This window comes from Onychostruthus taczanowskii, unplaced genomic scaffold, assembly GCF_017590055.1.
Source record: "Onychostruthus taczanowskii isolate IOZ18803 unplaced genomic scaffold, ASM1759005v1 scaffold39, whole genome shotgun sequence".
In the NCBI taxonomy this organism is placed as follows: Eukaryota; Metazoa; Chordata; class Aves; order Passeriformes; family Passeridae; genus Onychostruthus; species Onychostruthus taczanowskii.
Window position 1 is genome coordinate 476195 of NW_024501348.1, and position 13603 is coordinate 489797.

The 13603-nt window shown below is 37.7% G+C and overlaps 1 protein-coding gene across 1 annotated transcript in view; it reads left to right on the plus strand.

Annotated features, from left to right (window-relative positions):
* MMS22L (MMS22 like, DNA repair protein) overlaps positions 1–13603 on the plus strand; it is an 88837-nt gene that overhangs the window by 51641 nt on the left and 23593 nt on the right. Inside the window, exon 15 of the mRNA XM_041412335.1 lies at positions 12110–12300. Within this exon, the coding sequence (XP_041268269.1) occupies positions 12110–12300 (191 nt within the window). The remainder of the gene's footprint in view (positions 1–12109; positions 12301–13603) is intronic.

A 13603-nucleotide genomic window follows, 5' to 3' on the forward strand; every position in this document is an offset into this window, starting at 1 on the left:
CAAGAAGGAAGAGTCATGGTACCAGCACTGATGTGGTTTTTTCATATAAATACCTAATAGTTAACACTTTCTGTTCCCTATGTGGCAGATATTAGCATTTATGTTCCTAATAAAGTCTGAACTTGAATAAATATAACCCAAAGTGATGTGGGCTCCCAGTTCTTTCAAATATAAAATAGCTTGGAAACAAAATCTCCTGTTAAAAAAAATTAAAAAAAGAAAGAACTTTGGTCTGTGATAACTTAAAGTTACAGAAATGTAATGACAGTTTCTCTGTTCTCTAAGAAATATTTTGATAAAAGATTACTAGTGGTTTTTTAAACAAAGAACTTAACAAAATCTTCAAAACCAAAAGCTGAAGTGTCTCAAGGCAGATCATAGAACTTCCAATAATTTCTGTAAGCCTTCTCCTTCCCATCAGTGGTGAATGAGTATGTCTTGTGTTTTCCTTTTGAGCTCTAAATTTGTGAGGTGACAGGGAATTTACTGGGGAATTTTGTCGTAATAAAACTAATTGTAATGTTGCAAAAGATTTCTATTCAAAATAAGGCTTTTAAAAAATTGAATTCCAGCTATTTAAGTTCTGTGCTATGGCAATGACTTATAAATATTAAATTTTGTTTAGGTGGGGATTTTGCATATATGTTAACTAAAAACGGAGACTACAACAGCATAGAATAGTATCAATTTCAGTGCAGCTTCTTACATTTTTTTTCTTTATTTTTCTTTGTTCTTTCAGTGGATTAAAAAACTCTGTGTCTGACCTATACTGAAAGTCTGCTTAGGGAAACTAAATGTCTTTTTATCTCTACTTTTTTGTTGTTTCTTCAAAAGAACTGAGCAGGCACCTGTTCAAGGCAACAAGATGACTCCTGTGCCTTGAATAGTGCAGAATCTAGGAGAGACTACTTGACTGAGATCTGTGAATGGCTAAGCCCTTATGCTAAAATGAGTACCTGGACACTCTCTCCTAGGACTTCAGATTTTGGGACAGCAAAGGGTCACTTTGTGTGCTTGTGCCTTCCGGTTTGTGTTTTGCATTACGGACACAAAGGAAACTGCAATCTTAGCATGTGCCTGCATAGTACAGGAGAGAAGCTAGCATGGCTGAACACCAGTGAAGGTAATGAAGGAAAATTGCAGTTGGGCTCAAATCAGGTGTCTGTTTTTCCCAACAGTATTCCACAAACTGAAATGTGAACTAGTTGCACTGAATTAACACAGGTTGTGTTGTCTTTGCTTTTCTTGCAACCTTATCTTTTCTAAATGTGATTAGGAAAAGAAAACAGCTAACACAAATTTGCTAGGGTGGCTGTGGCAGATGTAATATTCCCCCACAGCAGACCTAGAAGAAGCAAGATCAGGCTCTGTTGCTTGCATTTAAATTACGGTCATAATAACTTGTCTTTTCAGTGATGCAGTTAAACCCACTGAGAAGGGTTAAGGAGAAAGTGCTAAGTAATAGTCTGCAGCTTTAAATGTTTGGCTTTTCTGTACCTTTGTGTTTTAGAGTTGTGTGTCTGTTCTTGTTAATATCTTTACTTTGTCTTTGAGAATGGTAAGGATGTTGGGGATTTCTTGTTCTCCCCATGTGTTTTAAAAGTATTAGTGAGCGCACACAACATGCTGTCACAGTGAACGCAGGGTTCTCTATTACTGTGCTTAGCTATAGAGAGGATTATATTAAACTCTGTAACCTTGCTGGAGCACCTCTGTACATTCTGCTGTATTGATAATCTTCACATGATTCAGTTGCAGTTCAAAATATTTTATTCACAGCATTAACACTTTCAATTCCAGTGAAGATTAGAATCTTTTATATCAGGAGAGGAGTCCCTCAATGAGAAGATAATTTTTCTAATTTTTCAAATTTATTTATTTATTAGTGTGGTCTTGCAACTGTTGCCTCAGACATTTCTTCACTTAGGCATATAGAGGGAATAATGATCAAGCCTAGCCATTCAAAAATGGGTAAAACAATTTATTGATGAATGAATTAGTGATTTGAGGTTCTTATGCTGTTTAATTGTTTACAAAATAGTGAATGCTTTTGGAAAGTATGTGTTCTAAAAGAAATACGCAAGTTGGAGTAACTAAGAAGAACATTTCCTAGTGTTTCCCGTCCACAAATTATCTATGAATCAGTGGATTGAAGGAGCAACATAAGATTTGTTGACATTTTCTATCATTAATGCAGGCCTACTAATGAACAGCTTTCCTCTGAAATCTGATGTTAAATGCATAGAAAAATCATTGAAACTTATTGCCCCATCTTTAACATTACACATTATAAAATCAGAATTTTGGTGACACTTGTACTTCGTGTCTTTATAGTGAAGAAAGTCCAGTCAGTAGGAAAGAATTCCAAGTTTAAATTCCTTTACTTTGTCCATGATTATATGATATGCTAGTTCTCTTCCAAATCCTTGCTGTTTCTTGTAATTTAGTAGGAGTTGCTTCAGGTAAACAGCTGACCCATTTCTCCATTTATATAAGACTTCCATCAAGCAGTCAGTGGAAAGTTCTTGTATTTATATGGAGTATTCATTTGGATCCCATGATTATGTCATCTCTGGCCTGCATCATTGCAAGTCTCACTGAGGATCCAAGTCTCTCTTCTATTGTAAGTGCATGGGGTAAAAGGTCACTGCAGGAAGAATGGGGTAAAAGAAGTTGTATAATGTAGTAGGGAGAACTGTCTCTGCTTGACACTTCATTTGTGTATTTTTTTTTTTCTTTCTTAGTTAAATTCTACAGAATTTGCTGTGTGCTCATTTCCCTCTTTGAAGAATAGCCACATTTCTTGCTGCAATTTCATGAGTTTAAAAATACCATCTTCTTTTATTCTCTTGTCTCTGCCAAGTCCATAGGTGATATCTTGGGAACTTTCGCTGCCCTTCAGTGAAGGGCAGGAATATTTGGGTTAGTACCACTTTGGTCTTTGTGCAACTTCTGCCATCCAGTAGGAAAAAAGTAAAGGAGTATATATGAATTACACCTAGATTTTGTGTCTTTGTCACACCAATGTGCAGTTTCCTTCTAAAAGTCCAGAAGGTGAATTCCCAAAGAATATTTGAAGTTTCAAGGCATTGCTGTGTTCAGAAATGTTGCAGTTTGACAAACTAACATCCCTTACTCTGAATGCTTGGTTTGAAAATTTTGAAGAGGATTAGGTCATGGCTGCTTTTGCCAGTTTTAGTGATTCCTTGATTGGGAAGATCATTTAATCAGTGAGAACTTTGCTGGTTATATATCATGGCATACTGTTGTTTTCATATTGCTGTGGAAAAAATTACTGTCTTAAAAACCTGAGACTTCCAGTTCTGTTTTTTTCTGTGGTACATGCTGTTTGCTCTGTTACATCCAAATATAAATAATTCAGTGAAGAACATAAATCTAGCAAATTCACCTGTATTAGTTTCAGACAGAGCCCCATTTCTTGAATTGTATTTCTGTAAAGAAGTAGCAGTTAAGTTGTGTATTAAAAAATTTAGAAACTTGGACTTAAAATTTGAATAGTGTACTATTTTTGTATTATGGGATCAGTTGCAATGGTTGTGTTTTGTGGGGGAGTTTTTTGTTTGCTTTGTTTTGTTTTTAATGTAACCTTAAAGTCACAAAACTATATATACTGGTTTTGATTTATTTTTAATTTTATGTCAAAATGTAATCAATTACTTTTAATTGTGTAGTCCATAGACTGATTTGCAGAAAATGCATGAAACAAACAAAAGAAATTAAAAGTAGTAAAAAAACCTGCTTATGAGAATAGTAAAAAAATCATAAGCACTAGATTCCTTGTCGGTTGGTAGTGTAATTCATTAATTACTACATCTTGCATCTTCTGTTTTAACACCCTCTCAGGTAATGTAAGAAAATATTACTGCCATACTTCACTATAACATGTAAAGGGATCTGAAACATTTTCTCCTCTCTTCCCTATGGTTTAGTGAATATTTCAAGTAATGTCTGAGAAATTAAGTTTGGCCCTAGTCTTCAAATCAGCAGAAGGAAAAAAGTAGTGGTTTAAAGTAGTTAACTTCTTAAAATGCATATATCTGCAAAGAGCTTTACGTAATTTCCTGAATAGGTTTAGTTATGAGTAAGGATCATTTTGTTGAAGGCATTTTCTGTTGATATTATTTAACTTGGGAAGGTGACCCTGAGCTAAATTGCAATGTGTAATTTGAATGCCCATGGGCTGCCCTTCATTGGCTTGATTGGGAGAGATTATCTGTATTTCTAATATACTTTAATTACTCTGCTTCTAAATTGTCATATTAGAATCTTCTTAACTGTTGAGTCTGTTCTGTCAATGATTCACTAACAATAGGAATACAGTAGGCTCTTCCACTGAGATTTGAAGATTTATACCACCAATGAAAGAACTGGATTGGCTCTATTTAAACCTGCTGTATCTTCAGTAGGAAAGAGTATGTGATCTGCTTCTACACAGACAGTGATTGATGTGTGGTGAATTGAAAGGATCTGTAGCCTTTTTTATTTTGTTAAAAGGCATTTTTTCAATTAAGGCAACACAATGCAAAATATGTTTTAAGATGTTTGGGGGTGATGTATTCCTAATGTGCGTGTGGCAAAAAACCAAACAAACACAGTCTGAGTAGGAGTTTAGGGTGGAGGAAGGTAGAGTGTCTTTTAGCAATGGTTAGCTAAGGTTTTACAGGGAAGCAGTAGTAATTGAAATCATAGAATGGGTTGGAAGGGACCACAGTGGAGTCATCTGATCCAACCTCCCTGCTCTACCAGGATCATCATAGAGCTTATGGCACAGGATTGTGTGCAGGCAGTTCTTGAATATCCCCAGTGAGGGAGACTCCACAACCTCTCTGGGCAACCTGATTCAGTGTTCAGTCACCCATACAATAAGAAAGTTCTTCCTCATGTTCAGGTGGAATTTTCTGTGCATCAGTTTCTTTCTACAGTGTTGTGGTGATGTTGGCTTCTTTTGACCTTTTATTTCTGGCTATCTCTCTGCCTTGACAGCTCTGTTCAGGTGAGCTTAAAGGTTACCAGCACTTGGAAGAACCCTGCTCTCAAATGGTGTAGGCGTCTTCCAGGATACAATGGTCTGATGACCTACAGTAACAGGTCCAGCTCACCAGCAGCTCTTTTGACACATGTAGTATATGGGTCTTGTATAAAAAACCACTATTGCCTCCTCTCTGGAATTTTGTCTCCTGTTAACCTACAGAAAATGTAAAGAATTGAATCAGCATGTGTCTGGTGGACCGAGAGACATTTGATTTAGTGTCATGAAAACACAAATATGTGCATTTGGAACCACTTGTAGAGCCCAGCTGCTGAAGATGTGTGCTTAAGTGTCTGGGGGTTTTGTTTTGTTTTGTTGTTTGTTTGTAATTTAAATCACAGGCAGCAGCTGGAGTGATGATATCTGCTCTCTAGTGATTCGTATGTAGTATTGGGAGAGAAGTGTGTCATAGGCTTCATTCCTTATTCTGGGATTTCACATTTTTATCCAGTAACTGAATTAATGTAGAACTCACAATCAAAAACAGAGCTCAAAATAGTATCAAAACTGGACCCAGCTGCCCTCTAGCCTGATGCTGTGATTCATTGGCTGCTGCATAAAGAAAAGTGTATTCTGTGTTTGAAAATACAAATAGCTCCTGCTGCACCTTATGCAACCTGCCTGGTTTTTTTGGTGTGGCTTAGTCGTGATCAAATTTCTGGGCCCCTGTAGACAGAGATTGAATCAGATGCTCAGCTCAAGGCTTTTGTTTAGATTAGTTGCAGGCATCTAGGGAATCTTTGGTCAAAAGAGGGTGATCTGACTAAGTGAGCAGTTTGGGAATTATTCAAGAGTCGGCTATCTTTTTAACCATTACGTGCTTGTATCCCTTTGGATGTCATCCAACATCTAAGAGACATCACTTTGTATTTGCTTCATGTTGTTCCTGATGAGGGCCTGCTGTAGCACTGATACTAATGGTGTTCTATAAGTCTGCTATAAAGGACTTAAGTGCCATGAATGAATTTAAGCATTTGATAAAAGTCCTATATATGAGAGTTCTGAGAAACATGCCTCTTCCCTTGTTAGCCCTCCCTACTCCATTGCATAAGTCAGTAATCATCATACACATTCATAACCAGGCATGTTATTTGGGCTTCCTTTTTTGAGTAAACATTTAAACAAATGATTTATTGAAGCAAATTAAAATGAAGGGTGAACACTAAAGCATAATTTAATAAATACTGAACTGATAGGGGTAAGTAGATATTTCATAATACTGTGTCATGATTTTTCCACTTCTGCTTACACACGCTGCTGTACAGCAGTACAGCTCTGTGGTGGTGGTGCTCTTGTTATGGCTTACACAGTGCGGACACATTATGAACTGTGGCATCTTTTTCCAAATGTTTCTTTTAATGGATGGGAAAATGTGGGTTTGGTCTTAAGTTTCTTATCTTGCTTTGCTTTTTGAAATGTAGTTTTTAATTCCACAAATTAAAATTTGTGGGGTGAAAATTCTGTGCACTTTTGAGAGTTCCTGCCGTAGTCATACCAGTCTCAATATATTAGGTGCTATATAAAGGGATACAAAAAAATAAGCTGTATCCCAGAGAGCTTAGAAACAGATTTAAAAGAAGGCTGGGATGTTTGAATCAGACTCGGGTAGAATTTAGTCACTTTCCTCCATGCATGTCTCACTGAAACAGACTGAATATGGAAGTGTCTGACAGATGTAGATGACTCCATTTTAAGCACCCAGCTTCCCTAGGTACCAAAACATGTGCCCAGAGACATTAAGGCTGTTTTCATAGGCCTTAGCTGTTTAGCATCCAGCTTAGGCACATTGAGGCCATAAAGTAGATGTTCTAGCATTTAACATTCTTGTAAACATGCTGTCAGTGCCCTTACTAAACATGCTGATAACCAAGAGTTCAGTGCAGAGCTCTGCCACTTGGCACACCTGCATTCATAACTGGGGCCAAGAGAAAGGAGGTTCACCTTTTCACACATTAGGTCAGATACTCACAATCATTCACCAGTGAAAAGAAAGCGAAAAGCCTTTGTCATGAGATGCCTGAAACCCACATATGTGACTTGCCACCACTCTCTGAGCTGTACCACCATGGAGTTAGTGTGCCTTTTCTGTGGATCCAGATCCATTTCTTCTGCATTTGTAAGAGGTGGGATCCTAGTTTGTAACTTGTATCTTGGCACAGTGCTATGATACTGAATTGAAAGCAGACTTGAATCTAGGTGCAACCATTTTGGTTTTGTCTTTTTGAGTGCCAGTACTACAGTTCAGACTAAAACTAGTTTTTCTTTTTTAATGTTTTAGAAAATTCTGTATAAAAGTATTTAACTCACTCTAAAAGTGTGTTTTCCTTTACACTTTGTGTGATGTTTTATGATATTGGAATAGTTGTGATTCAGAAATGTTACATGTATTTAGTGTTAATTGCATATTTGAAGCACAGACAAAAAATAAATAAATGCCTGTGAACAGATTACTACGGTGAAGTTGAACTGTTTGTTAACATAGGAGTTGGTATCCACAGGCATCAATGAATTTTTCTGTAACGTGATTAAATGACATAATAGTCATCTAGCTGAATACTCATACTGGATTTTCAAAGGTGTATGGAGGGCGCACAATGAACGTTTTCAGCTTAATCTTGGATAGATTTAATTACTGGAAATGTGTGTGGCTTCTGCTGATACCTTGCTTGCAGTTCTGGTCATCGTAAATAGCAGTTCAAGTGGTATGACAGGAAGAAATCAGTAGAGGTATTAAAGAAGTATTGGTGTTTTATGACATTTGAAGAAAGTGAAATTGAATGAGTAGTTTGTAATTAATTCTGCAATGCTCTTTGCTAAATATTGTTCAGTTGCTAAAAGCTGAGTGTACTGCTTGTCAGAGACTGGATGTTTAATGTCTTGTGTCTGGTGGGAGGGGCAGGCCAGGCTTTGCTAAGGTAAGGCAGTGCCCTGCTCCACCCCAGGCCCTCCCCAAGCCCTGGTTGAGCTGTCAATCATAGCATCATCCAGGGACCTGAACAGAGAATAGATATGGACCTGTGGGAGCAAGGGCAGAGGAGGCCACAAAATTGACAAGAGCACTGGAACACCTCCCTTATAAAGGCTGAGAAAGTTGGGGCTGTTCAGCAGGGACAAGGGAAGGTTGTGTGGAGACCTCATGGCAACGTTCCAGTATCTGAAGGGGCTGATGGGGAAGCCAGAGAGGGACTCTGTGTCTGTCCTTGTTGTGACAGGACAAGGAGTAATGGTTACAAATTGAAAGAGCAGAAATTTAAGTTCCCTATTAGGAAGAAATTCCTTACTGTTAGGATGGTGAGACACTGGAAAAGGTTGCCTGGAAAAGTTGTGGATGCCCCACGAGTATTCAAGGCCAGGTTGGATGGGGCTTTGGACAACCTGATCTAGTGGGAGATGTCCCTGTCTATGGAGGGGTGTGGGAAATAGGTCATCTTTCATGTCCCAGCCAACCGAAACAGTTCTATGATTCCATGAGCTGTGTTGGTAATCTTAATGATATAAAAGAGGGAGAATGACTGGAAGGGAAATCTCAAAATTTAAATATTATGCAAGTTCTGTTGATTTGCAAAGGGCACAAAGTACTTACTACCTCCCTTTGAATCTGATTGTGATGGTGCTTTGCTTCCTTTCACTTTGCCTGTTTTTCTGGGAATAGCTGATGACTGTAGTTGAAATTCTATGCATCAAAACCATTCACCATTTTAGAAATACTCATATATCTCTTCCCAGTCTCCCTTGTTTTATCCAAGTGTGTTGGTCCTTCAGGTGGTGGGTTTTAATTATTTGTTTCAACATCAAAAGGTCATTCAGGTCTTTTAAAAAGACTTTCTTGAGCTTAATCTTGACTGTGCTGGGCAGCTGAGATTTGTAGATGCTGTGGCTGGCCTGCCTTGGACTGGGGAAAAAGGAGCTGGGAATACTGTCTGTGAAGAAACCAGTGTCTGTATTCATAGCCTGTGAGACCCTGAGGATGGTAACGCCCCTGGCAATGCTGGTAGGAGAGAGGTCTTCTCTCATGTTGGGGAATTCTGAACCCTTGTAGATCAAATTAAATGACATTGCACTAGGTCTGGATGCTATTATGCATCCAGTGCAGATCATAGACTAGTAGTGACTTGAAAGTTTCCATTATATAGGCAGGCTGATAAGTTTTGTGTTTTACTCTTCTGGCTTGACCTAAAGTTTGGCTCTGTTTTAGTAATGCAGGCTTGCAAGGGCATATTTTATGATTACAGTATCTACATCCACATAAATGGCTGCAATTCCTTACCCTAGGTGTAGGATATAGGAAATAATCCTGTATGCTACTATTATACCTAGACATCCAGCACAGTCCTCATTCAGGTAGCACAAGCATTCCCTTGTTCAATAAACCCAAGGTTTATTTGATCTGCTGGCAAAATGAAAAAAAAGAAAAAAAAAACCCACATATTTTTTAAAGAAATAGAGAATTCGTTATTTAAAAGAAGTAAAAACCACACCAAGTTATTACCAATGTAATAAGGTAACTGGTGGTTCCAGAGTTCTTAATAAAATAGAAAATTAAATGTATAAAGTTATAGAAACTGAGTAATGCTTGATGGCATGCTTGTCTAGTGTTAGAAAAAAATAGAAACCTGCATAAAAAGTAAAATTGCATTTATTCATATTTTAGTGGAGTCAAAAAATGTGCTAGTTTGTTGAAGTAGTTGGCTACTTCAGCTGCAGCATATATTGATGCCCCATCAATTCCAAGCATTTACCTTATTGCCAGCATTTGTGTAGGTTACTATGAATAAACATAAATACTGATTTGTACGTGTTGCCCTTCCACTGACACAGAGATATATTACCTTACTTTGGAAGTCTGTGCACCCTTCTACTTTGCATAGATGGCTAAAGGAGATGCAAGGCACCCGTCTTTGGAGAGGCAATTTAGAGGAGAGAAAAAGGTCTTTGTGCAGTTATACAGTGCAGTCTGGGTGTAAGTAGGGCAGAATTTGGTCCCAGAAGTTTTATTCTCTGCATTATGAGGTATCATGTTTCCTTTCCTAACAAAATGGAACAGAAAAGCCCTTTGCTTTTACTGTTAAATTTTTTCTTTTTGCAATAGGCAAAAATAATTTTTTAACTTTTGTCTTTAGACTTGCTTTTACCTTTGCATCATTTGACCTCTACACCTCACTGTTTCTACACCCTTTTTCTTTGTCCTTTTTTTTCCATAAGGGGGTGCTCCCAAAGAAGTGTTGCTTGACTTTTTTATGCTAATCTTGCTTCTATTTCAGTTCATGTTGACTTGGAGAATATGCCTTGTAAATAGGAATACCAACTGACATACTGAATATAATCCTCAGTTTCTAAGCGTTGATTGTTTTCACAGCATCCTTAAAGGGTAAGCTGTCTCACTATCCAAATATCATGGCTGGGAAACTGAGGCCAACAAAGGCTGTATGATTTATGTGAAGCCACAGAGGGAATAAATGTTGGGTTTAGAATTCCTGGCTTCTGCTCCTGTGTTTGGACTCATGCCATCTCTCAAAGAAATCCTTGATTCCTCCTAATGCTGCATACCTTTCCTTGTCTGTTAAATGTAGCCATTCGAAAAGTAGCTGGTACTCAATTCTCTCTGTCTGTCCTATTGAAACTAGTGAATGCCTGCAGGCAGGCATAAGGTATCGTTACCTTTGACAGCCAGTATGTTTTATGTTTTAAATTATGTGTTGGGCAGAATTTTTGGATACTAATTTGATATAATGAGATGCGCTTCTAATATCAACCTTAGTACGGGAAGGCCTTGCAGCCAACCTACTCTTTATTTAAAATTATTCCATTTCAGATGTCCTAATGAGTGCTGTGAGTTGTGTAATTCTTTCATAATTTTCCTCCGTTCCCAGAAGGGAACTAGGAGCTAGAGTTTTTTCTATTTTTGTTTTGGTCTATTTCAAATTAGGGTAAGCATAAAATAAAGATCTAGGGGAAGGTTTTTGTGAAACAGTTGCTATTGCGCGAATGGCAGTTAAGAAAAAAAATTGTAGTCTAGAAATGTTAGTGTTAAGGCAATTCTCAATGCCTGTGCGGTTTGCCATTATCTTATAAATATCTTGACTCTGACTTTACAGTGCTGTTTATAGAATTTAATAAAGCAAATGTAATAATGCTGCTTGTGCTTTAATGCACAATCTCAATTGGGTTGACCAGAAGATAAATAGGAACAGGAATGATAGTGCGTTCCTACAGATTGTTTTTAATAAGCATGTTATTTAGTTGATCAGCCTGGTACTGTAATGCCTCCTATCCTGCTCTACCAGACAAATTTATTAATGTCCCCCCCTCCCATTTCTCAGGGAACATTGATTCCCTGCAGACATATCTCTATTAAACCTCTAGAAAGTCACAACTTCCAAATTAGATTAAGTAGCAGGAATGGTACTCGAAGAATCAAAGAAAATTGAGTGTGCTATTGAATTCATGCCACATTGTCTGAGGAAGGGATGGGAGTTATGTGTAGTGGTAACTTTTGTCTTTACTGTACTAACAAAGCTGTGGGCATTGCTGTCAAACCTAATTGTCTGCAGTGTATCAGGATGAAATGAATCTTTTGTCTAAACTCGTACCTAGTGAGATTGTACAAGTGAGAAGTAGATTTCTGAAGGAAGCTTTACAATTGATCAAAATAATTTACCATTATTTGCTGTACACAACTCAATCCTAAAAATCCTAGTGACAAAAATTTTAAAGAAGCACCTGTCTTTGGATTGGAAGCAGACTTGCTTGTCATGCTAACAGTTGCAAAATGCAGATATTAATTTTAAAGCTGCCAATTTCTCATTTTGATCTGACATATTAAAAAGCATATAATTAATGGTTGACATTAGTAATTAACATTAACTTTATGGTGCTTAATATGCCATCATTCATCCATCAAATAACTGGTATGCATAATGTCTTTGCATAAAGGTTTTAATTGCTCAAAATGATCCTTCAGTTCTCAGACTCTATGGTTTAAAGTAGCTGTAAATGCGGTTTAAAAAGATGTGAATTTTTCATTTATTGTACGTAAACATTGTTTTTGTTTCTCCCTAGGAGCGTGCACGAACGTGTAAGCCAGGGACCTCAACTGGGAAACACAGCCCCAGACGCACAGCTTCCATTAGTGGCTAAAGAGCACCACCTTGCTGTCGCCAGTGCTCTCTGGAGAAATTTCTTTCCCTACTTGAAGAGCCAGAGAATGTCACAGACGCCGCCTTCCCCACAGCTTGCTGATACAGCTGCAGGTTAGCACTAACCCTGCCTGCGACCTACTGCATTTGGTGCTATTCTCTGGGTCACAAACTTTCAAGGAGTTTGTACTTTGGGATGTTTCTTTTTCCATGTAGTAACTTAAATGTGTATAAATGAAAAAAGTAGAATCTGTTCTAAATGTTTTTACAGAAGGAAATATTGTAGTGTTGAATTCCTTAATAGGGTACAAACACGTTGAGAACGCTAAAGGGGTTTGAAACTATACAAACCTGACTTCTTTTTCACTACTAGTCACAGATTATAATCAACATGCAAGTGTTGTACGATATAAATAAGGATACTGTTCTTCACTATATTCAGAATTTACTTGTTTTTGGAGAAGTTAATTTGTATTGAACTATTCATAATGGTTGAGATTCAAACTAAATTTTCTAAAATATTTCTCATTTGAAAGCAATTTTTAAAAGGTTGCTTACTTGACTGTTGCTTTTTGACAAACCCTTATGTTTGTGGTCATAAAACTATTTCATGATTTATTCTAATTATTTGTCTTGTTTTACACTGAAGGCTTTTAATCTTGAAGTACAACATTCCATCAGTGTGTGAACTCCACATGCAACGAGTCGGCTTGGCAGTGAATAGAAAGATATCCCAGTTTGATCTTTCACATCAGTAGCTAACATGGCATTCTGCAGTTACAATGAAATCTTGTATCCAGTTAACTAAAATTCAGAAGACTGAAACATAAAATATTTTTTTCCCATCACGATGTGAATTAGATAAAGTTACAAGCTCAGGAGTACTGAGCTGGTAATAGAAAAGCTAAAAGACCCCTTCATTTGAAGCAGCTCTGTGGTAGTTAGGAGGCAGCATTAATGAAAGAGGCAGTGTGCAACAGTAGTGGTCTCACACTGCTGAAACATGTGTGAGAAACAGCAATACAAATCAAAGGAGAAGGTTGTCAATGTCAAAACTTTCATTCATTTCCTACAGTGACATAGATTTTTTTTCTATTTTATATTAGCACAGTGAAATAGCAAGAGCAGCAAGCTATTATAAACTCCTGTGAGAAGGAGGGGAGTGCAGTTGTGACCTGCTTTATAGAGATGTGTTAGGTAGCACTGCAGAGACAGGCAAACCTTTCCCATGCTGTTTGAGCTTCTTGCCTTAAGGTTGCAGCCCAGAGGAGAGAGAGAGCAGCTGTCACAGCTCTCCTGCTCCCCCTGCCAGGCAAGCAGCCTGGGCCTCACAGCACTGTTCTGCCTCCCATTTCTCCCCAGCCTCTCTTATGGCTGATGCTGCAGAACAAGGTGATAATCTGGAAGAAGGCTGGCA